Genomic DNA, 25,481 nt, shown 5'->3' on the forward strand with positions numbered 1-25,481 from the left:
TTATTTGGTTGAAATAATTTACTCTCGGTCTTCCTCTTCTTCTCTTTCCCTCTATTTTTACCCGACTACGGCAACGCAAAAGGAGGGTTATGATTTTGACCGGTATGTTTCCTTCTACATACTATGATGTTCTTCATATGCAATGCCTATAGGCAACATAAATACTCTTAATAAAATTAGTCCGATGTTATTATTCGACGTTATTACCGAAAAAAGTGGCGCTGTCTTGTGTCGGAGGCCAAGTCTCATTTTGGATCGCTGAGCCAACGGAGTAAGTAAGTTATTATTTCTATTTTGTCATTATGTAGGAAAATGTCCTTTTTACACTTCATGTACAGCCTGCTGTCGTGTTTAACTTGATTCCAAAATAACGCGTTAGGTATGGTAATCAGTGGACACAATGCCATGGTAGTGACGTCAGTACATCCAGTGATGGTGGTAAATTGGTCCAATATTCCTATTGCTTTCCGAGCGTAGAAGAGTCAAAAGGTCTCAGGTAATGTTTTATAAAAATCCTGTAAATATTGGCTAACTGTGTCTCTTTGTAACATTTATACATATGTTATAAGAGGCAAACAGCGATTACCTACCCTACAGGTTATCGGCCTGTAGGTACATACAAAATGCGGCCCTAGGTGAAGAGCGAACAGGTGAATTAATATTGAAGGCTGTTGGTATGGAAAACTTAGATGACAACATTATCTGAATGTATTCCTCGACCATAGACGTTCCGGTGCTGAATTTCTGATAAATTCATCCCATGTGTGTTGCGCCTTACACTAGTTTTTCTTAGCGCTCGATGCGCCTGCGTTTGGTTAGTAGTAAGTATATCACCCCAGCTCTGAAAGACGACACTTTATTGCCTCAGTGCGACACTATCTCACGCGTAATGACCTTTTGCGTATGCCTTTCATTGAAAATATATGCTTTTACGTGAGAGCGTGCATATATTCTATTTTAATTAAGTTAGTTGCATAATTATGCTGTATTTCTGATGAAAATGTCATCAAGACTTCCAGGAATTCATCTTCAGCTGCTTTACTTTGCAGCATAAACTGCTAGATGGAGTTTGTATAAGTATGACTCACGGTAGACCGGGCCGTGCCCGGACGGAGGTGTCCAACGTGTCATTTTCTATGACGGTTGATCGGTGATCACGTGGTGCTTTCCATAGAAAACAAAGCGCCGGAAGCTCCGGCCCGGTCTAACCATTCGGGCGCCAAACGTTATTTTTCACTTAAAAAAACGTAACTTGAATTTATACGTTTTGTCAATTAAAAATACTTCCACGGTGTCCCAGAGTTCCATTTTGCGAAGTGAACTGGCTGTTTGTCAATTACCATTGTTCAGTGAACAATTTTAAGACGTCGTCATTAGTCCATCGAGGATAATCGTCAGCCGCGGTAATGGCTCGTTAGGAGTCCTCTTTAACTCGGGATGCCGATAAATGCGTTCGCTAAGAATTTTATTTTCACCGAGATATCGTTATAATTTTGTTTATAACTGGATTCATTATCTACCTCTCCCCGTGTTCGTATCGGCGTTTTTCCTGGTATTGGGGTAAAATGACATTAAAAAAGCCTAATAACTTTAATTTAACGTAAAAAATATGGTAGCGTAGGACGACCATATTCCATAAAAGATCGCGAAAATTTCCTATTTGGTAAGCAATAGCACGTCCAAAATGTAATATTTTACTGTCCAAAATGTATGTATCGGAGTCGGGCGGATCTTCTTATAAGCTTTTGAATATTTAACATACTATGTTTGTATGTAAGTTATCTTATAATTTTGCAAAAATTGTTTTGCTAGCCCTGGTATCGTATTGATCTGAAATTTGATAAAACATATTATGTACCTAATCAACCAAAATTTTAATGGAGTACGCCTTGTCTTAAAAACTCTACGCGGTCTTAACGATCATTAATTAATAGGTTTAATTTAATTACTATGCCATTAATATACACGCATATAATATGCGTATCTAGCATAAACTTACAAACGTTACGTCTACGTATATATGTGACGTCTAATTAAGCGTCGCTTACAAAGCCGCAATGCAATTAATTTGATATTCAGCTAGTACGTGGAATTAATCTATAATATCGCGTTTCCTTTGAAGTATCTAGCTTTGACACGAATGCTCGTGATATATTCAATAAATGCAGCGTAGGGGTCATCCATTAATTACGTCACACGAATTTCTAGGTTTTTTTACCCCTCCCCCCCTCCTTGTCACACTTGGTCACATTTGACAAACCCCTCCCCCCTGGTGTGACGTCACATTTCTTCAACGAAATCGGGAAATATTTATTTAAAATATTATCAAAATATTTTTGACAAAAGAAATATTAGTAATTTTATAACCCAAAACTGATTAAGAAATAAAATTAAACGAATAAAAACGATTATCGTTTCAAAACCTTGTTATTTAAATTATAATTAGCGTATAAAATAATTTAAATACATTTTCGGTTACTGATGAAGTTAAAGTGACGTCACAAAGTTTATGACTCCCCCCTCCCCCTTGTCACAACATGTCACATTTTCTTGACCCCCTCCCTCCCCCTAAACGTGTGATGTAATTAATGGATGACCCCGTATTCATAATTCTCTCGATGGTATGGTATCCATTGAATATACGTACGTAAAAATATTAGAGTGAGAAATCCCACAGTTTTACTTTACGAGTTACTTTGCCCAAAGGTGCTAATAGGACCAAGTTATTAAGCCTCCACTGACGTCAAAGGGTAATTCTTATTCTTATGCATTTTTTGTGTAGCACGTAAGAATAGCATGTATTTTTATGAAAATAAGTAAACTCTATATCAATATACTTGGCAATTTACCTCTAGTTTTAGGCCAACCTAAATGTATAGTCCTAAGAGTATTAGAAACATATAAAAAAAATTACAAATGCGAAATGTCACGGACCGTGTAGTGTGACTTCCACAGATTTTGTGATATCTGATCTTTTTTTGAAAAAATATGAATTAATTTTGTAATAATTTTTATCAAATATTAAACACTAATCCTTGTTCTACAACACTGTTTAAAAATTGTATGGATTTATAACGATTTTATATAATTTTAAACAACATACATTTTGGTATTAGTTTTCGCGTCACCACCGCGCGTGGTAATATAAACATGCGGTACTCGGTAGAAAATTATCTTTACTACTGGCAGCCTTATTAAAGTTTTTTTAGAACAGCACCCCTGTGTTGTTGTCAGGTTTACAAATGGCTGAACGGAGAAGTTTTGTCGAAAATTACTTATTTGTGTTCATTTGAAAAAACGGTCAACCTTAACGCGTCACCGCCGTGTTAGAGTTTTAAAAGTAAGTTGCAGTTTCACGTTATTGTTTTTAACATAAGATATACCTCATACATTGCAGATTAAGCTAATTATTTAATAATAATAATAATCAGCCTATATACGTCCCACTGCTGGGCACAGGCCTCCTCTCATGCGCGAGAGGGCTTGGGCTATAGTCCCCACGCTAGCCCAAGCTAATTATTTAACATTTGCAAAATCAAAGGAAATGTTTATGTAATATCGAACATGTTCCAAATTATCACGACCGTGGCCTCAAAAATCTGTCACCGCCACGGACTTTTGAGTCCACGTTCGTGACATATAGATACGTGGTCGTGCCATTCTTAATTCGTTTGATTAATTTAGAGGCACATGCACTTTTCAGAAATGCATTTTTATTAGCTACAGATCATTTGCTGTTATTGCCCGACTGCCAAAGCAAAAAAATGTTTTTCGCTTGTATGTATGTATGATGTGTATCGAATTCTTTGTCACGTTCTACAGCCTTTATAGTTTGACGGATTTTAACGTCTGAGCTGTCATTAGGTTTGTCGTAGTCATAGGAGTGACTTAGGCTATGTTAAAATAACTATATAAATCTAAATAGCCGAGTTGGCCACCAATGCCGAAATGTCACGACTGAGGGACACTCTGTCACAACCGTGTTTATGTACTCATTTTATTTACCTTTTCTGAGGGTATTAAGCTTGACCATATGAATCAAAAAATTGCTTTTTGTATGTCATCATCATCATCATCATCTCAGCCATAAGACGTCCACTGCTGAACATAGGCCTCCCCCTTGGACCTCCATACGTGCCGGTTGGAAGCGACCCGCCCAACCCGTTTTGTATGTACTTTTGATATATGTAATAATATGCGAAAAATAAAAACGTTTATGAAAAAAAAAATTTTTTGGACACCCCAATATATTTCTTGAATTGTAACGTCGTAACAAGGAAGGTAGTTCCAAATTTTACCAATCTCGAAATAGAGATTACCCGAATATAGTTATATAGAACAATACAAATAAAGAGTAGGTCATCTTTAAAAGCACTTTGGTTCGCATACATAGTAACATAACATAAAACATGAGATATATTATGTTGGTACTTACACCTGGAGTACAACTCTTTACGCCTCGGTGTGCTGAAAATATAATTATTTTGTCTTGTTAAATAGAATATAAATATCTGCTTAATTAATTAAATTGTGACATTTCCTGGTCGTCGTAAACATAATTAATGTAATTATGTAAATAGCTTTAAAAAGAAAGAGACGTTTATGAACACAACCCTTCTCCTAAAAATACACCGTCGTACCTATCTTCCTGTCTGTGTCTATTCTTGCCTCCCCAAAAGGAAAATTATCCGTTCACTTCCTAATTATATTTAAATAATTTGACTATGAAAACAAACATATACTATGTACCTACAGGTCTTTTTGTATATATTTTTGGGTAGGTAGAGTTAGACCAAGAAATGTCTGCAACGATTTTGATAGCATACGCAGTGCAATTTATACGTAATCATTTCATAGAAGTTTGACGTTTAAAATCACACTTGCACTGCGTGTGCTATTAAAATCGTTGCAGACTTTTCTTGGTCCAACTCTACCTATATTGAAACCTTAAGTCACACAAATATTACCATTTGACTAGGTTTTTTTTGTGGCTTACATATAGGAGGATCTCTAGCATTAATATTTAAAACTCACCCACCAGACATAAAAGTACTTTTATAGCATATTTTATGCTGATGGCTGGGATATGCTAGAATTCCGATGGACGCGTCAATGGAATAAAGGATGACTCACGTTAGACCGGGCCGGGGCTTCCGGAGCTTCGGTTTCTATGCAAAGCACCACGTGATCACCGATCAGCCGTCTTAGAAAATGACATGTCGGACGCCTCGGCCCGGGCACGTCCCGGTCTAGCGTGAGTCATCCTTAAGCTTTTATAACTTACTTCCGCTTTCCTCTCCATATGTATATATGTATAAGTTTATCATAAATGGGTTTAGATATATACCTTTAAACATTTAAAAAATAACATATTTTTTTAAATAAACACCGCCTTAAGCAAAAGTCGAACAGCTCCTCGCTCTGCACTGAACTATGTTTTTTTTTTCTATTTCAAATTGATTTGCTAAGATCGCTGTTTTTGCTTGATAAACATAGTGCGAATGTGTTTAAAGAATCAATTGATAAGCCATTTTGAAATAGACAAAATAATACCAACGTGAATTATATTATTATCTGCTATCGCTTCTGAAACATATACACAAAAGAAAATTCAATAATACATTTCAATATATACAAAATATAAGTGCGTTGCGCTCACACAAACGAGGCTGCGCTGTAGAGTTAACCAGAGCAACTAAAACCAATATTTATTGGAGAATATTAAAGCTGTTGTCCCACCGCCACTGATTTGCGAGAAGGGAGTAGCGATGAACTAGTTTCATCTTAAATAATCAGCGATAGGCGCTTAATACATGCCTATTTTTTATTCGCACTACAGTTCGCTATGTCGACGGCAGTGGGACAAGTGCTTAAGGATTTGATAACGTACAGTCAGCAGCAGAAGTTGCTAAGCGGGCGAGGTGTTCAAAATGACCTTGACATCTTGAACACCTCGCTCTTATTCTTTTAACAATAAAGTCGCGTCAAGATCATTTTTAAAACCTGGCCGGCTTAGCAACTTCTGCTGCTACAAGATTGCTTGCTGTACAAGCAATCTTTCTATTTGCCAAGCGCTCAACATTTAAATATAGTCAACTGATAAATCGCTCAGTCACTATATCCCCTTATGGAACGCGAAATATTCTCGTGAATTGCGAGTACTTATAGTATATGTGCTGCGTATCACAAGAATGTCTACACATTTCCATATATTTCGTTCCCTTATAAATTATTCCGTAACGGCAAAATCACAAATACCTATGGGTCCCTTTTACGCGACGCGAGTAAAAAATCGGTCAGGTGGTAAATGTTCATTGTTCACGCAAAAGGGTTCACACTTTGCAGGGGTGCTGACGCGTCCATGAAATAGATTGCTCGTGATCCTTTTGTTATTATTTGATGTCGCACGTGATCATATCAGATAAATATCTTTTTTTGTTTCCTCTTTTCTCTGATGTAGATATTCGGTATTTTCTGTATTTTGGACAAATGATATACGTTTTAGTAATTAAAGATTGTTGCTCTTATGATATTGAGATTACCTAATATGATACGTATTGTTTGGATGGTATATGGAATCTGTATTCAAAGATATATTTACACCGTTACGTGAGGCCCCGTATTATACGAGTAGGTACTGTTATACCAAGTACCTAGGTACTTACGTTTTCTATCCCTTTGTTACCATGTCCAACAAGGCAATAAATAAATGTGGCATCATTATGTTTCTAAGAGAAAATCACGAGTGGGTTGTTTAAGGATGACTCACGCTAGACCAGGCCGTGGCTGGGCCCGTGGCGACATGTCATTTTCTATGGCGGCTGATCGGTGATCGCCTGGTGCTTTCCATAGAAAACGAAGCGCCGGAAGCTCCGGGCCCCGGCCCGGTCTAGCGTGAGTCATCCTTAAACAACCCACTCGTGATTTTCTCAGTAATAATGCAGTGCCCGTTGAAGGCTGGCGTTTCTGCGTAATTTGGCCCGACCGAGCCCGTCGAGTTGATGGACTGAAAACGCACCGGCGAGCGCGGGACATTAACGAATGGGCCAATCAACTGCGAGGAATATGATAAGTTATCATTTTACACAGCCCTCCATTTGTCAAATAAACCTGAATTCTTCGTTAACTTGAAAGGATTGTATTGTACCTGAAACTGAAATGATCACTACACCTTATAATTATAAAAGAAAGTCCCCCGCCGCTTCTTTCTGTTTGTGTGTATGTATGTTCGCGATAAACTCAATAACTACTGAACGGATATTCATGCGGCTTTCACCTATCAATAGAGTGATTCTTGAGGAAGGTTTACGTGTATTCGTTAAGGTTTTGTGTAACCCGTGCGAAGCCGGAGCGTGTCGCTAGTGTACTAAATAAATTGTGACTCGATTGTATTAAAAATACACACTATACGCATATTATACGGATATCATATGTTATAGATATTAGTTTCTTAAATACCTATTCAATATGCTTTAAATTTGAGCCATATTAAATTGTTCTTTATCAGAGTGAGGCTTGGATGGTTCATTATTTAATAATTGGAGTCAAGGGCAGCCACGTCAAGCATTAAATAATATGATGAGGCAAATGCGGGAAACCCATCGAGCTGACTTTCAGGGGATCTCATTATCATACGCATGAAATTCATTAAATTTATAGACTTTGTACTCGTACAGCTAAAGTCAACTTTACAGTAACACGATTAGATGACGTGATCATGAAATTAGCTTGTTACGGCTCGATTCGGAAAATAAATTAGATTTCTACTAGACTTCAACAAGTTACGATACGGATAATTTAAAGATATTTGTAAGATAGATATGTCAAATTTGACGTTTCCGCGATTCTGGATGTCCTCTTGAACGATTTCGACAAGTTATGACTTAGATATCCAAGTCACATCTAGTCGATATCTAATGTAGATCTAGTTGATCTCTAAATCGTCTCAAGATCTTGTGATTATCTCGAAATCCGAATAGGCCTGTTATTATAACATCGAATAAGTGAGTGATTACATTGTTGAATTGTACAATAAATCGCTTGCTAATATAACTATTGCACCTATTCAAATTACTATTATCATGTATTTTTAAATTATAATAACATCACATGCGTATATTAAACATTTTAAAAGTTAAATTTACTTCCTTAATTAACGTACATATAAAATCATGCTTCACCTCTTCATGCTTTACCCTCGAGTATATTAAGCTGTCGCCTAGATAGGTAAATAATACGTACATTACGTAAGAAGTAAGAAGCTTAATTAGTTTTATTTTCATAAAAAAATATGTCTGCTAGTGCATTGTTCAAAATTATGTGTATGTAGTTAGTTTTAAACTTCTGGACGAACCGCTCTTTCAAAGTTCACGTATCTGCCTCATGGACTTCCTTCCTAGACTCCGTATTACGAAGCATACAAAAAGATCCCAGTCCCCACATACAGTCACTTTTAGGTGGATATAGGGTAATTCGCCACAACTGGCCACTATTAGTAACTGGCCACCCCAAACCAAAAATGAATTCTATTCGCCTATAAATATAATTCATTTTAGTATAAGGTGGCCAGTTATTGAAACCTTGTACCTACTAAAGATAATTCGGTTTATAGGTTAATAGAATTCATTTTTAGTTTAGGGCGGCCAGTTACTAAAAGTGGCCAGTTACTGGCGAATTACCCTAATACATATTAACTAAAGAACAGAACAACAACGCAAAGTCGTGAGCCGCATCTCTCAATTTATGCTACACTAATATATTAATTACTACCACTCCATTTAGCTCACATTTTTATGTACAGTAAGCTGCAGAGATAACTCACCTCCGCCCTGCAAACAAGTTTGGGGGGTCGGTTATCTCTGCAGTTCACTATACAGTTATTAAATGCTTGAATGAGGTTAAATATGTGTTCTCATATTTTTACAAAGTGTTAAATTGATATGTGGTAATGTAAGTGATCTGTGATTCACCCGCATGGCGAAGTTAGCGAGCTAGGGCCCTTATCCCCGCCAAGTAGTAAAACTCTTCCACGCGATGATATATTATGCGAATACGGCACAAGTCAAAACATACAGCGAAATCAATTAATGTTTTAATTACATACGTTTTCGACGTAAAAAATGTATTTATCATCATAGCCAAAAGAACATTTAATTCACATAATTGAACGTTATAGATAAAAATAACGTTTATGTTATTACGATGTTATTAATTATTCAAACTTAGCTCCCGCCATCCCAATCGTTCAAGATAGTCCCCCCAGTGGTGCCAAGTCCCACGGCTTGGTATGTGTTACGTTACGTTGTAAAAATAATCAATTAATCACTTATAATTATAATTCTCATTATTCTAAAGGCATTGGTCCTTATTTGCCATTTTGAGATTTTTATTTGCTAGAAAGGGTCAAAGTTTAACAAAGCTTGCTAAGTTTATGAATATGTGGGTAAGACTTTCTTCTGACTTACTGCCTCTCTTGTAATATTAATTTCTTGAAATAAATATATTTTGAATTGGAATTTGAAACCCACAGATAGTGTAGACCTTCTAGGTACTCTCTCTGAACTATCATCGTGAACCACAAAGAACTACATATGTACACGAAACTATCGTATGTACCGTAAAATGGGGTGAGCGCAAAACTGACATTTAAACCTCGATAACATTTTATTTTTACATATGCAAACTGAATGGTCTACATAATAAGTGTTCCGGACGTTTGTATAGTTTTTATTTTATTTTGGGTAGTTCCATTTCATAACTTTGAGGATAAACAGGAAAACCCACCTCACCCCGTAGTCCCTCGTATTTGGGGTGAATTGGGTTTTCATACAAAGGTGATTTTGGAAGATTGTTGGATCGATTTTATTTTATTATGAGTATTACTATAGCTCCATTTTAAATTGGAATACATTTTTTTTGTAGCAGTAGCCTTAAAAACCCGTCTCACTCCTCTTTCAACCCTTCTCTCCCCATTCATAACCCAACTCTCCCCGCGAAACCTACTCATCCCATTTTACGGTACTCACACGGATTTATTGCACCGGCATTCATTCCATTCGGTATATTTCCCGGACACCTATATTATTCCCTGTATTTACATCCCAAGGACTTTCATAAACTTATAATGGGATTCACCTCCGTGCTTGGCGGGTGTTTAAAGAGCTTTACTCGTAAGTAGTACCCTGCAAAATATCGGAAGATCAAATCCATGTGTTTTTATGCGAACAATCGGTCTATTTTTCGGCCTCTTTTATTTTTAACGAAAGTATTTCAGTACGGTTCCAGAGTAGCCCCTTTTACTGAGTTGCGGTTTTCCTGTTAACAATTTCGATAGAAAAATCCTTTAGGGAATATTTTAACAGTAAATTAATAGCTCTTTGTTGCGCAGTCCTCGGTTCTTTTTGTTTTTGGTTTGCCATTACATTGTTTTTTTAAATGTAATAGACGTAATAGTGAATTCACTTAAGCATCTGCAACTTTTATGAATCTAAAAAGTAAAAATGCCTACTTAAATACTACGCGTCGACTTATCAATTTGACAGTGTCTAAAATAAAATTACGAATAATTTTTATATACACGTGAGCAGGACTAACACTGCGCATATCGTTAATTATAAGCAACTGTTTCGTATCAGTATTAGTGAGGTTAACGTTAATTTTCTAGTCGTGTTGAAAAAAAAATTATTAATTTTTTTACGACATGCATGGTCACCCTAAAATTAGAGTACTAAACTACCGATATATACCGTTCTCAAAATGCCTGACGGCTCGATTCGGAAAATGAATTAGATTTCTACTAGACTTCAACAAGTTACGATACGGATAATTTAAAGATAGATATGTCAAATTTGACGTTTCCGCGATTCTGGAGGTCCTCTTGAACGATTTCGACAAGTTATGACTTAGATATCCAAGTCACATCTAGTCGATATCTAATGTAGATCTAGTTGATCTTTAAATCGTCTCAAGATCTTGTGATTATCTCGAAATCCGAATAGGCCTGTGACTGTCATTAAAATATAGGAAACATTAAAAATTTGGGTATGTGAAAAATAGCCTTAAATTAGAGAGATATTCCGACTAATACATTAGGAATAAGAGCTGGGTCGGGACCCTCTGCTGGATTATACCGGGTAACCAACTGAAATTAATACCTCCTAAGCTCCAGCAAACCAACACGCCTACCAAGTAATTAATCATTTCATAAACTCCACATTAGAATATGCTAAAGCACTCAGTCATTAATTATAAAATATAATAAACTGTAAAAAACGTAACACGGGTTCAGGGGTACATTTTTATTTTTAAACCGTTTTTACGGAGTTTTACCTTTTCTTCAATTAAGGGTAAAATACGACGAAAAATTCAAACATTCGCGAGTTTTACGAGCTCAACGTTATGTCAATTTAACGTAGGGAGTATTATGGAGTAAGGAAATAGGACTAAAACAATGTCGTCGGTATTTCACGAGCACTTATTTTATAATTCCTGTTAATTTTTGCTAATGGTGTTGGAAATTCGTGCTAATGGGGTTGATTTGCAAGATTTTGTTAATTTGAATAATAATAGACTGGTCGATGTCTGATTTTAAAATTAGGGTATTTTATGCGAAAAAGTAAGTTTTTTTTATATGATCCAGGTCTTCCTTTCATCCTAATATATCTGATAAACATGACATCTACAATCTTTCATAGTATATTCATAGTAGTCGAGTAGGTACCTACCTAAAAACTGTATACTTAATATCCAACCGGCCAGTGTATTAGCCAGAAATAGCTTAATTAATCCTACCGATTAATTAAGAACAGAAAACCGTAGTGTGAGTAGCAGAGTTGCTCTGGTACTTAACTAAAAAGGTTTTCCAGATAATTTCGTACCCAACATCATAATTTCAAGTGCCAATTAAAATGTAATATTAGCTTGTAATGGTGAAGCATAACGATAATATTTGCTGTGTTATTACGTGCGCTTCAGAAAGTTTACCTTCATTTTGCGATATATGATACCTACCCATTACAAAGCTCTTTTTGGTATATTTTAGGGTTATTTTAATAATATAACATGATGAATATTTTGAACACCTGACAGAAATTTCTAATATGTAAGACATACTGTATACGCTTGTCGTTTTACAATTACGTATTTTTATTAATTGTATCATGTGTAATTATAAATGTTTTATGAAAGCAAAATACTAATGTGTGGTAGGTTTGTTTTCCTACTGGTTAGAACTACTAGTTATCATAATATCATAGGTATTACTAGTTTTTACCAGAAACCTTACTTGCCGTCTTTCTCCACGAAAATAAAATCAAAAACTCATTTGCCATATCAAGCGCATTTTTTTTAACATCTACACCTATTTTATGTCATCTTATATAAAACACCTCAAGTTTTTAAACGAAATTATCTTTTTATCCTTGTGTGCTTATGGAACTGTAGAAATCGATTTCTCACCTCTGTCATGTCAGCTTACTTTTTCGCGCAGGTCGCTCTCTGCCATAATCCGCTTGTTGGGATCGGAGGGCTCTATCACCGCACACCTTTCAAACAAGATTCTCTAAATATTCTTAGGGGATTATGGATACTACTAACCTACCTTTACCAATACGTAGCGTAGACGTCGTTTAAGCATTCAACCCCATTTTCACCCTCTCAATTTACCCTTCAAAGCAACATTATAGATTAGATTAATTACCTAATAAATATGTGTCTCAATAACCTTTAGAGTTTGATCGTTGTGTTATGGTTGAACTTTATGGCATCATAATTTTTAAAGAAATAAAATATTATGATGACAACTGGAAAACTTATCAGATGACTTCTATCGTTCCACATACTTGTACTTGGATTAGCTCCTGAAATATACGTTATTTCAAGGTGTTTATATTTTATACGTTCGTTAACAAATAATATTTTTCTTCGTTTCAGAACAATACGACAAGCCAAGAACACTCAGCACATAATTCTCATAGCAGTTGTCAAGAAAAGGTGAGTTCTCATATTTATATTTATCTTATTTTAGGAAGAAACTCTCTTCCACGAACGACCGAACCCATAAAATTACGACCGAACCCATAAAATTACGACCGAACCCGTAAAATTTTAAACCTCGTTAACAGGGCTGGTGTTATATTTCAAAAGTTTTAAGCCTTCACCAAATAATATTTTTCAACATCGCATGATATCAAATGCGCAATTTATTTTAATTCATAGCGAAGTCAGGCCGTTTTAAAACCGCCCGTTATATTACGCTTGCCGGGGATTTACATAAAGTCTGCATTTAATTAAATAGGTATATATGGTTTAATACCTCTCATATCTAATTGCCTATAGTTTTCTTTATAATTTGTTGTGCGCTTTGGTACTTAGTCTCGATTTAATTAGGTACTTAGTCTCGCCAGTAGTTATGTTAATTCATGTTTTTAATGAACATATAATAATATGTCGTGTAAAAGGTTATTCTTTATTATTTAATGCTGTACTTCACGGTCTTAAGTGACTTCTTGAACGGAATAAACTCTTTTCAATAACAAAATTAAACAAATAATAAGTACATTTTCGGGAAGTTATAACATTTATTGGTTAACCAACCAAATACTTACAAAACCGCCTGGATCTGTCACTGAACAACCTGACTTTAACCTACATTATTTGATCGTGTAATGTTTTCATATACCCTCAACTGGTTTAAGGATCCATTTGAGGGTAGATTTTGTTTACTTTTATTTAAATACATAAAGATACAGACTATAAAACTAAATAACATGTGTATACTTCGGGTACAATTGTCAGCGAATCAAAGTGTAATCTTGGCTAGGCCCCCACTCAACTGACATTCTATTGATTCTATTCGGCGAACGACTTATAATTATAATTGACGCAGTGTAATTGCGCCATTGATAGACCTAACGCAAGTAGCAGCGCAGCATAAAAAAAAATAGGTACTTAAAAATATTGTATGAGTTGTTCAATTAATACACGGGCTAATCATGCCCATATAACAACTGGGAAATTAAGCTTAAACAATAAAAAGAAAAGTCTAATACTTACATTTTTCCCTAACTAAGTTTCGCTACTTTGTTATTGAGTTTGATTTCTTATTTTGAATCGTTAACCAATATACTTATATATTTTTCTTCATAAACATTTTAAAGTTACTTAACAACTTAGCCCGTATATCTCCTGGAAATTGTGAAAGAAGTTTCTAACTTTGCGAGGTATAAACCAATGACATTTTAGAGGTATAAGGAAAATCAATATTCCCGCGCAGATATTTATTTTAAAAGTTACAAAATTCCGCCACTTTCCAAAAGAAAATTAGAAAATGTCGCTGTAATTGAGAGCCGTTGACACGCTGAGAGGATCATAAAACGTAATGCCTACAAGAGGGTGCAAAAACACCACGCAGTTTTACGGACCGTATATTTTATTTATACGGTACAGCTCAATATGATTTTATTAGAAGTATTAGATCAAATTAAATTATTTTCAGAAAATATTTTAATTTGTTTTTATTTCAAGTAGAAACACTACTAAGTATATACATTATAAACTGAAATAAATGTCATATACTAACACCTGTACCTGCCGCGATAGCAGAGGACGCTGGTTCGATTCCAGCCTGGGGCACTAGAGGCCTTGGTCACTTTTTCTTTATATGACATTTATTTCAGTTTACAATATGATTTTAACTGATGTTTACCACTGCTATTTAAATATGAATGCATGAAAAGACAGTGTTTCTACTTTATTCAGGACACTAATATGTAACAACTTTAAAGCAAACAAGACCCTCGGTAACGGTCACAAATGTGTTAATAAATAGATTAGATGTAGTAGAATTATTAAATCGTATTATTGTTGGCCAGAGCAGCTGCACAGAATAAAAGAGAAGACAGATTTTACAATTAAGTATGTACTTATTGATACACGGACGAGAACGCAGGTTATGGCTGACTTCTCTTTCGCTGTATGCGTAGATGCTGCTACAATTAAGGTAAACGTACTAGTGCTCGACATGCTAATGCCCAATAGATGACACCCTGCTGTCACCTCTATTGACAATGACTTAAGTTTCAAGATGACATGTACTGGGACCGCGTCGAGCACCAGTACGTTTACCTTAGTATTTTCATATTTTGAAAACCTCTATTCAGCAAATCGAAATAAGAATCAAAATAAAATTATATTATTAGTAGCTCGACTATCGAACAAGAATAACTAATTATAAAGAACGTAAGATTAAAGTCAGTTTTCTAGAGTTATGAATATTGTATTCACCGTAGGGTACTTATGGTTTCCTTGCATACATTTGTCCCGTCTGCGTTGAGATTATGCAAAACTAGCATACAACTCTTTGAATTTAAATTCGCTGCGCTTAAGCTCGAGTCTAATATGTTTTATAGTTTAAACGACGCTAATACTCGTGAACTCGAGATTTTACTTGCATAAACTTCCATGTTAAACCACGCTATGTGAACTTGAGACTTTGCATAACATCTATGACATCGGTTACACGCTAATTCTGGCGTCAGTTCAGTCCATCAGTCTGGTCAGACTGACGGGAGAATTATCGTGTAACACGCGGACTGATGGACTGATGGTCTTGACTGAAACTCGAATGGACTGATGGACTGAACTGACGCCAGAATTAGCGTGTAACCGATGTCTATAATCGTACCTATTAATTTACAGTGGTATTTACGTGTAGAAGAATGTAAATGGATAACGAAATAAATAACAATGTGTATTAGGGTAATTCGCCAGTAACTGGCCACCCTAAACTAAAAATAAATTCTATTCACCTATAGACAGGATACATTTTACTATAAGGTGGCTAGTTATTGAAGGCTGGCCAGTTATTGAAACCTTATACTAAAATGAATTCTGTTTATAGGTGAATACTGTGAATAGCATTCATTTTTAGTTTAGGGTGGCCAGTTATTGGCCGGTGGCCAGTTACTGACTAATTACCTTAAGTCGAAACTAATCTGAAACTCCCTGAAATTATTATTTGGGTACTTACCTAATGCCAACTAAGAATTTAAGTCATTTTAGTAATACGATCACGATTCAATGTTTTTGATTAACGCAATACCTACCCATGCATAAAAGTGGTGTTTTGGGCGTCGACAAATAACCCAAACGCAAAACTAAAAACTTTTGCTATTAACAAGAGTTCAAATGATTTACTTTTAAGAAATTTCAACTAAATTGCACAAGAGATTTATTATTTATACCAGAGAATTTACTCATCTAACAGACATGGCTCGAGGGACAACCCGAGAGTTGACAAAGTCATCATTTCTTTTTGTTACTTCTACGAGACGCTTGAGAAATAAAATTAACGGATAAATGGACCGCCATTTATGTAACTAATAAGTTGTCCTATTATGTTACCACTTCGAAGTAACTTGCGGAGTTTGTTAGTGACTTGGCGGAGTTTGGTAATAACTTATATTGTAGCTGCGAGTACATATATGATATATTTATTTTTATGTCCGTTTAAACATTTTCTCATCTGTGTTCTGTGCCCATTTCAAGGATATCAAATACTTAAATACCTATACAATAGGTATCATAAAATATTGATGATATATATACATATACCTACTAATGTTGTCGTATGAACGGTAAAGAATCATTCATACAACAAAATGTCTATAAAATTAAAAAATATACATATATATAAAAAAGTCACTCATCATATTTCAATACTTTCAGTTATAATTAGACAAATTATATTAATTCTTCAGGATTGATTCGTTATAATTACATATATACTGGAAAAATACCAAGTCGAACTAATGTTTTTATCATTCTAAAATGTTAGATTCTGAGGTTTCTCTCATCTTTGGCATGTTAATAAATGAAATGCAAACAATTGCCTTCTTAATTTGATATTAATTATGACAAAGATCTCGCGTACCTAACGTGTTTTACATATCATTAATTAGCCGCAATCCTTGGCTCGCGTACTTCTATAAATACAGGGTGTTTGGTCCATCGTTTGCCAAATTAAAATGGCGGACAAGTGGGGTAGTTTTCTATCTTTTCACGCCCTTTAAAAAAAATTTGGGCCCACGTGTATTTTTTTTTTTTGGTTATTTTGTTGTTTTTTAAAAATCTTCACAACCAGCATACCTCATCGCTGAAAAAAAAACCCGCGTGGGGATAGGCAAAGGGGATTTCAAAGGAGATTACAGCGTCAATGTTTACTGTTTAGGCATCGATAATTTTTGCCTATTGCGTCCGTTACAAAACATCAGGAAAATTGAAGTTCATGAAAGGTTTTTTTGGGATTATTGTACATCATTAGAAAGAGGACAGAACACAGAATTTTGTAAAGTAATTTCAAGAACGTGGTCTCTTTTTGTTTTTTTTTTATTGAAAATCAAAATTGACCTTGGTGTAAATTTTTACATGTTGTAAAACATTTGAGGGTTAATAAAAAAAAACTAGAGGTTAAATGTCAGTAATTTTGACTTTGATAAAACCGTTTAACGTTAGACATCACGACGCAATAAACGTTGCATCTCTTATATATACTTTTTTTTAAATTTAAGTTTAAACGAGTCGGCCCTGAAGATTTTTAAAAAACAACAAAAAAAGCAAAGAAAAAATACACGTCGGCCCATAATTTTTTTAAAGGGCGTGAAAAGATAGAAAACTACCCCACTTATCCGCAATTTTAATTTGGCAAACGATGGACCAAACACCCTATTACCTACTACCTTCAACTGCAAACATATATGATTTAATAAATATGCCGAAATTTCCCTTCATCTAATAACCTCTTCTTAAATTCAATATATTACTGTAAACGAAGCGTATAAAAACACGTATAAATAATGAAAGATATACGTATACTCGTATTTGCGAGAAAGGTCTCAGAGTAGGTAAGTTCAGGCATTGACAGATTTTAAAAATACGTTACATGCCAATTTCAATCACAGGGTCTCCTGCTCGCCCTTAAACTTATATATTTGTGCAAGAGGGATGCGATGCGAGTATTACTTATATTGGCAAAATCTTTTTTTTTTCTGAATAGACCTTATAGACATCGTACACGGCACTGATTTCATTATTGTCTGCTTGTCGCGTTCTCTAAATCTGATATTCTTTGGCTTCTTTGCTGCCAATCTCTTCGGTTCCATATAAACATGATAACATTTATTCGGGTGCCTAAAATGAAATATTTACTCAGAATTAATGTTTTTATTGCAACACATGTTACCTACACCTACAGTAAGAGTAGTAGTAGTAGTAAACTCTTTATTGTACAAAAACACATACAGTTAGGAAAAGCGAAGTTCCAAGTCAAACTGATCCCTTTAAGGGAACATAACAGGTAAATAGAAAAGAAGTAAGTACCTGTATGTACCTACTGCTCCTTTTGCATTCTTCACTCTCTTTTCTATTCTTTTTATCATCATCATTCATCATCATCATCAATCATCAACTTCAACATCAAGTAATATGTATTCATTGTTGGAAAATGATCTCTCCATGGATTTTCATTACGTAGGAAACTACGATCATATTTACCACGTTAACGGGTTCCCTCATATATTCCCTTGCACAAAAAGACTTTTTAAAGAGAAGTAGGTAAGCCCATAAACGGATACTGATTGTACTTATCGGGCCACGTGACGGCCATGTTGCTTTATGATCAGATTTAATGCGGCTTAAGACATAAAACACCCCTCTCCCCGCTGAAAGCTGGATTTGCTCTCCAGCGCGCCACTTAGCTTTTACTTTTTCAAGGTAGATTCTGGGAGATTATGAAATGTCAGTACTTTACTTAGAACGTGACATTATTTTGTTACCTACTGTGTTTACAATTATTTACGAAAACTTTGGTCGAGACAGAAATGACCATAAAATGGCGTGGCGTAGTAGTATTTTGCTATAGCAGACAGCTTTCACTTGACATGTAAAATTGCCCGGACGTTTAGGAACGCATTTTTCTTTCTTAATCGTTCAGTATCTTGTACCTAAACGTTACGAAGCTACCTATACACAGCTAAACTTTTTCTTGTAATAAAATAAAACTTTGAGCCAACTTTAATGAGCAGTCGAATTCGTATTTGCGGATTATCCACCACAGATCCGAATTGAATAGTTCAAACTGCATACGAGCTCTTGACTTGGCTTGTTAGGATGCTCAGCAGCTGGCAGATTTCAAATCGTAGATATCCGTCTTAAACTCTTAGAGGCAGTGCTTAGATGAAAAAGTGTCGTATAGAGCCCTCGCGATGGGAGCAGCAGGCAGCCATACGAACGGAATGGCGGGCAGTAATAAATGCCAACGTAACTGATTTTGAATCGCGACGGCGCTTAGAGCTGGATGCCAAGCGCGACGAAGTAAAAGCCAGACTACCTGCGGCAATACATTATAATTACACAAATGGTGTGCTCACATGCCCGCAATGTTCGCAGACTTTTAGTAACAAGATCGCTACGTCAGCCACTTGCGAGCACGCCAGAGACAGCAACGGAGTTGATAGCAGTCGCCGTGGCCGAATCTGCCGTGGAGTTATTATTATTAATGAGTAATGAGTAAAAATATAAATAATACTTATTTTTTTAATAATTGGGTAAGAGTAGCTGATTCTTAGAACGAAGGTTCCATGCAGAGCAAACTTAAATCTGACATTAAAAAGATATTATTTATCGCATAAAACTCCTGGCGCAAAACAAGTAGGAAAGCGTTTTGGCTTTTTGACGGCGTCATAAAAACGCTGTTACATTTCCTAAGTACATGGCTTGGATTTCCGTGGGCTGATATTATTAAGAATGATTCTACTAGATAAGATCTATAAGGCCACATGGGGGCTTTATCACTTTTATGTATTTGACACCTGCACTATTGTAAAAGTTCGAAATCTCTGTAAATACTAAAAGATAAAATACAAAATAAAGCTGTTATCAGTGAATCTTATCAGATTCACTCGAATAACTATTGTATGCATTAAAAATCACATTGGAATCTGAGCAGTAGTATACTAATCTTATGATAAGATTAATTCAATTATTTCCTTTTGTAGTCTTAAAAATGACTCATTCCTAACTCTAACGGAAAAATAATGAATGAATGAATGAAGAGCCGAGTAAAAAGCTTACTTAATACCTATAAATACAATATACAGGGTGATTCAGGAGACGTGAGCAGGACTAAGACTGCGCATATCGTTAATTATAAGCAACTGTTTCGTATCAGTATTAGTGAGGTTAACGTTAATTTTCTAGCCGTATTGAAAAAAAAAAGTTATTAATTTTATACGACATGCATGGTCACCCTAAAATTAGAATACTAAACTACCGATATTCTGTGTCAAATTGAATGACATTACTGTCATCACGGTCTGGTTACTTTTGAAAACTCGTATCTCACTATTCTCACTCAAGTTTGACAGTTTATTTTCTTCGTAATCAAAATGCCATTACGGTTAAAGAGGTTTTATGTTTATTAATTAGGTCCTGTAGGGTGACCATGATTGTTGAGAATTAAATTTGCCCTCACCAAAAAGTTAAAAAATAGGAAAAAGTGTGGTTGTTTCTCCTAAATACGACGGTGATCGATCAATTATCAGTTACTGAGTGTGCAGGATTAGTCCTGCTCACGTCTCATGAATCATCCTGTATATGTTTTCAGCCCTTGGACCCTGTATGCATGTCTCTCAGTGTAGTTTCTGCCTATTGTATTCATTTATTCAAAACTTTCACGGCCTTTTAAGTTGAAATTGCTTTCATTTCATGCACAAAATTGCAGCTGCAAAGTTAAAATTGCTGCAGAGTACACCTGAATACTGTGACCACATTATTCAATGGAGCACGTTCGGTTAAATTGTCAATGGAAACCATTTATTCAGCGCAGGAGAGTGGCCCCGCTTGGCTGGACCATGGGGAGCGATTTCCTCGCCGTGTATTCACATTGGCTACACGAGTGAGAATGAAACAAGTTCTCGAGAGAACCAGTGTAACGTGGCATTGAGATCAGTAGATTAGATAACAAGTATGCGTAAGGGTGGTATTCCATCTGTCCAATTTCTTTGTCCAATGTAATTGCGTCTCACTCTCTCATTAAGCAAAATGTGAGATGCAATACACATTGGACAAAGATATTGGACAGATGGAATACCGCCGTAATCGAGCAGCGTTCGCTGGTTCCCGACTCCTCCGTGCTCGGCTAGCGCTCGGAGGCGTCAAAACAGAACTGAGTTTTACGAGCAAAAAAAAAACATTATTTGAATGTTTTACAATTAATGAAGCGACCCACTAATTCGCATTTACATTACGCCCTTCAGCGGTTATTTGTTGTTATTTTGCTGGATAAATAAGATAAATTTATATTGTGACGAAACTTGACGTGCAATTAAAACCTATTGTGTGTTAAAATCTATTTTGAATATCCATTCGGTCGAGTGTATGTTAGATTTATTCAATAAATTATTAATAACGTTGTTTGATAAGCACGCACCAATGAAATCTTTAACAATAAGAAAAAATCGTAACTTGCCCTGGATAACTAACACTATTAAGGTAATGATTGAGAAACGTAATGAAGCTCATTTGAAATATAGGAAGTCCAGAACAGATAGCAGCAAAAAATACTACAATGACTTAAAAAAGCTTGTTGTTAAGAGCATTTTTCATGAAAAACAATCTTATTATAATACCCAGATAAATTCTCAGTGTAGGGACTCGAAGTCCCTATGGAAAAATCTTAAAAAAACGGTATTAGATGACTCTAATAGCCGACAAGGTCTCTCTGATCGTTTTAATGACCCTAATATGATCAATGACCACTTTCTCAATGTTCCTGGTTGTGATAGGGTTTCGCTGTCAACAATAATGGACTTTGAGTGTAACCGATTTGGGGATACAATTTTCAGTCTTAAACCTGTCGACGAGCAACAGGTTGGAAAATATATATTATCTGTTACAACGAATGCGGTTGGTGTTGACTCTATCTGTAGGGACATGGTTGTGCTCACATTACCCCGTACATTATCTGTGATCACAGCTATTATTAATAGGTCAATTCTTACCGTTGAGGTGCCAGCTATCTGGAAATCTGCTTTGGTTACTCCATTGCCTAAGGTGGATAATGCATATGAACTTAAAGACCTTAGGCCAATAAGCATATTACCATTCTTATCTAAGATACTAGAAAAAGCTGTTTACGATCAATTATACCAGTATGTAGAGGACACAAATATCCTACCTCAAGTGCAATCAGGCTTTCGTAGGGGAATGGGTACCATAACTGCTCTAATTGATGTCGTTGATAATGTTCTTTCTGAACAGGATTCAGGTAAGGGTACCTGTTTGGTACTTTTAGATTTTTCGCGCGCTTTTGACTGTATAAATATTGCCTTGCTACTCTCAAAACTGAGTTACTATGGAGTAGACTTAAAGTCATTAGCTTGGTTTAGTAGTTACCTTGGTGAGCGAACGCAGTCTGTCAAACTGTATAACGAAAATGGTACTCCATCGGTTTCTGACGCCAGATCTTTAACCCGGGGAGTCCCCCAGGGCTCTATACTTGGTCCATTGTTATTTATTATTTACTGTGCAGATATAATAAAAAGTATTAATTACTGCAAATACCACCTATATGCTGATGACGTACAACTGTACTTTTCAACCCGTCCTAGTGATCTAGCCGAATCAATTGACAAAATAAATGCGGATCTGGAAAGTATATCTACTTGGGCAGATAAAAATGGATTATTACTGAACCCTCTCAAATCCAAGTTTATGGTATTAGGTTCTAAATCACAAAGATCAAAAATTTTGGATCTTGACCCAAAGATAAAAATAGGAGGTTCATTAATAGAACGAGTGGAGGAGGCTAGGAACTTAGGGCTCGTGATCGACAGCCAGTTGCGGTTCGAAAAACATGTGAATGAGTTGGTCAAGTCGTGCTTTTTTCGCCTGAAAGTCTTATACCAAATTCGAAACCTCTTAAGTGAACAAGTACGTAAGACTCTATGCGAATCACTAGTTCTCTCCAAACTAAATTACGGGGACATAGTGTATGGGCCACGTCTTCAAGAAAAAACTCGTCGTCTTATACAGCGAGTTCAGAATGCCTGTTACCGTTTTTGTTATTCAGTCCCGCCTAGGAGTCACATTACACCGCATCTAAATAAGGCTTCAATACTTAATATGACATCTCGCAGACACCTACACCTTGCAAGTCTTTTATTTAGTGTCCTGAACGACAAAAAACCGGAATATTTATATTCGAAAATACATGTTTCTTCATTCCACAGACGACATGGCACTAGATCCACCAGGCGTTGTCTTTTAGAAACACACCCACACAAAACTGTCGCTTTTACGGGCTGCTTCCGGTATCTCGCAACCAAGTGCTGGAATAATATCCCTCCACCATTAAGATGTCTTAAAACAAAACAATCCTTCAAGTTTCATTTTAAAATATACCTTTTAAATAAACAAAATATAGGAATTCCGCACGGGTATCTGGTTGCAGATTACCGGATCTAGTCTGTATATACAAAATACTTTATGTTATTGTAGGCCGTTTTTTATTCCTCGTCTGATATCATACTATACACTAACAGGCACCACACTTTTACACAATCCGTAGGTACTAAGACAATGATTATTATTTAATAGGCAAGTTTTAAATATTTTTGTATTTTTATATTATTATTATTATTTTATACATCGATAATCTGTCCGTGATCTGGGTGCTGGCAGAATCATCAGTGCTTCACCCGAAAGAGTGGAGCGTATTGCTGAGCCAGAACTCGTTTGTTTTGCTGCAACGCACACAGCACTTTTACCTATTGATACATCTTGTTCCTGATTTTAGTTTTAGTTTGATATTGTTATTGTTTCTGTTTTTTCTATCAATGTGTGTATTGTGGCAAGCTAATAAATGGTTTTATCTATCTATCTATCTATCTATCTATCTATTGTATAATACTAAATGAGCAGTTGATTTATAAATCAGTTCTTGAAAACGAAGCTAGGCTTAATTTCTGGGAAAATTTGTTTTGCAGAGTTGTTAGACACTCGCAGAAACCAAGTAAACAACTCCTATAATTTGTATTACAAAAGTGAACAAAATGAACCCAACTCCCATTCTCACACCGACGACGACGTCGGGCACCCATATATTTGACGATGTAATACAGTTTTTCTTCCTTGTCGTCCCTCATGGCTGAGGGACGTGACGAATGTGTACACTTTTCACTAGTGCTCTCCAAGCCGCTCTGTCCTGGACCGAGTGCATGCTAGCCTGCAATGTGGCGTTTGTCTCTGACGTTATTCTGCCCGCCCAACGAGTGGCCATACGTCCACCCCTACGCATCCTTGCCAGATACAGTTATCGATGACTTTGTTTATATGCACAAATCATAAAAAGAAGATTCGAGCTATAAACACGTGTACTCACTAGGTACATAGTTTATGAGCTGGGATACTGACTATAAAAATACCCAATAAATATAAGGACCCTTCCATTATAATGGAATTATATGTTAGGGCAGTTGCACCAACTACAGCAGTGAACTAAATATACATAAATCTGCATAGATTAAAATTTAGCGAATGCTTTAACAGTCACTGACAGTCTAAATTAGAGTAGGTACAATTCTGGCAAGGCTTCTTTCGTGGGAAACCTCATTTTCCCAAGTTTACTTGATAATCCAAATATTTACCTCAAGGTATATGTGATGTTCCACGGATAAAGGGTGCTATTTATTAGGTCGTTATTATTAACGATACTAATTCAGTGGCAATGTGATGTAAGCACCAACCACCATAAGGTACCTTTGCCCGTGTAACATCACATATTTATGTACTTAGTAGCTTCTGCCAGCGACTTTTGTCTGCGTGTAATAATGATAATGCAATCAACACAGGATATTCTCTAACGATAGAGAAATGTTATAAGTGTTATCTGCCTCGTAACATAGTAACTTCTAAAATACCGACATTTTTTAACGGTCGAGATACTCGTATTTTGCTTGAAATCGACTTGAACGAGATCGTGACGTGAGCAGATTCAAGATAAGGCTGTTTTTTTAAGTATAGTTAGTAGTTAGGTTAGGTTAGCGCTGGTAGCCTACCGGTAACAGCGTGCGACTTTCAATCCGGAGGTCGCGGGTTCAAAACCCCGGCTCGTACCAATGAGTTTTTCGGAACTTATGTACGAAATATCATTTGATATTTACCAGTTGCTTTTCGGTGAAGGAAAACATCGTGAGAAAACCGGACTAATCCCAATAAGTCCTAGTTTCCCCTCTGGGTTGGAAGGTCAGATGGCAGTCGCTTTCGTAAAAACTAGTGCCTACGTCAATTCTTGGGATTAGTTGTCAAGCGGACCCCAGGCTCCCATGAGCCGTGGCAAAATGCCGGGATAACGCGAGGAAGAAGAAGAAGTTAGTAGTTAAACGATAAAAGCGAGGGCTTTTGAAGCTTTAACTACGGTGAAGGTA

General features: G+C 36.0%; 1 protein-coding gene and 1 long non-coding RNA gene across 8 annotated transcripts in view; one reads left to right on the plus strand and one right to left on the minus strand.

Annotated features, from left to right (window-relative positions):
• The window catches only part of LOC134798250 (high affinity cAMP-specific and IBMX-insensitive 3',5'-cyclic phosphodiesterase 8), a 205,699-nt gene that overhangs the window by 148,480 nt on the left and 31,738 nt on the right, over nt 1-25,481 (plus strand). For all 7 annotated transcript variants that reach the window (XM_063770636.1, XM_063770640.1, XM_063770638.1 and 4 more), the window contains one exon: nt 12,931-12,990. In XM_063770636.1, coding sequence (XP_063626706.1) covers nt 12,931-12,990 — 60 coding nt within the window. The remainder of the gene's footprint in view (nt 1-12,930; nt 12,991-25,481) is intronic.
• Nucleotides 1-25,481, minus strand: part of LOC134798273 (uncharacterized) — a 683,132-nt gene that overhangs the window by 115,383 nt on the left and 542,268 nt on the right. The gene's annotated exons all lie outside the window — the stretch shown is intronic.

The sequence above is a fragment of the Cydia splendana genome, chromosome 16, assembly GCF_910591565.1.
Source record: "Cydia splendana chromosome 16, ilCydSple1.2, whole genome shotgun sequence".
Classification (NCBI taxonomy): Eukaryota; Metazoa; Arthropoda; class Insecta; order Lepidoptera; family Tortricidae; genus Cydia; species Cydia splendana.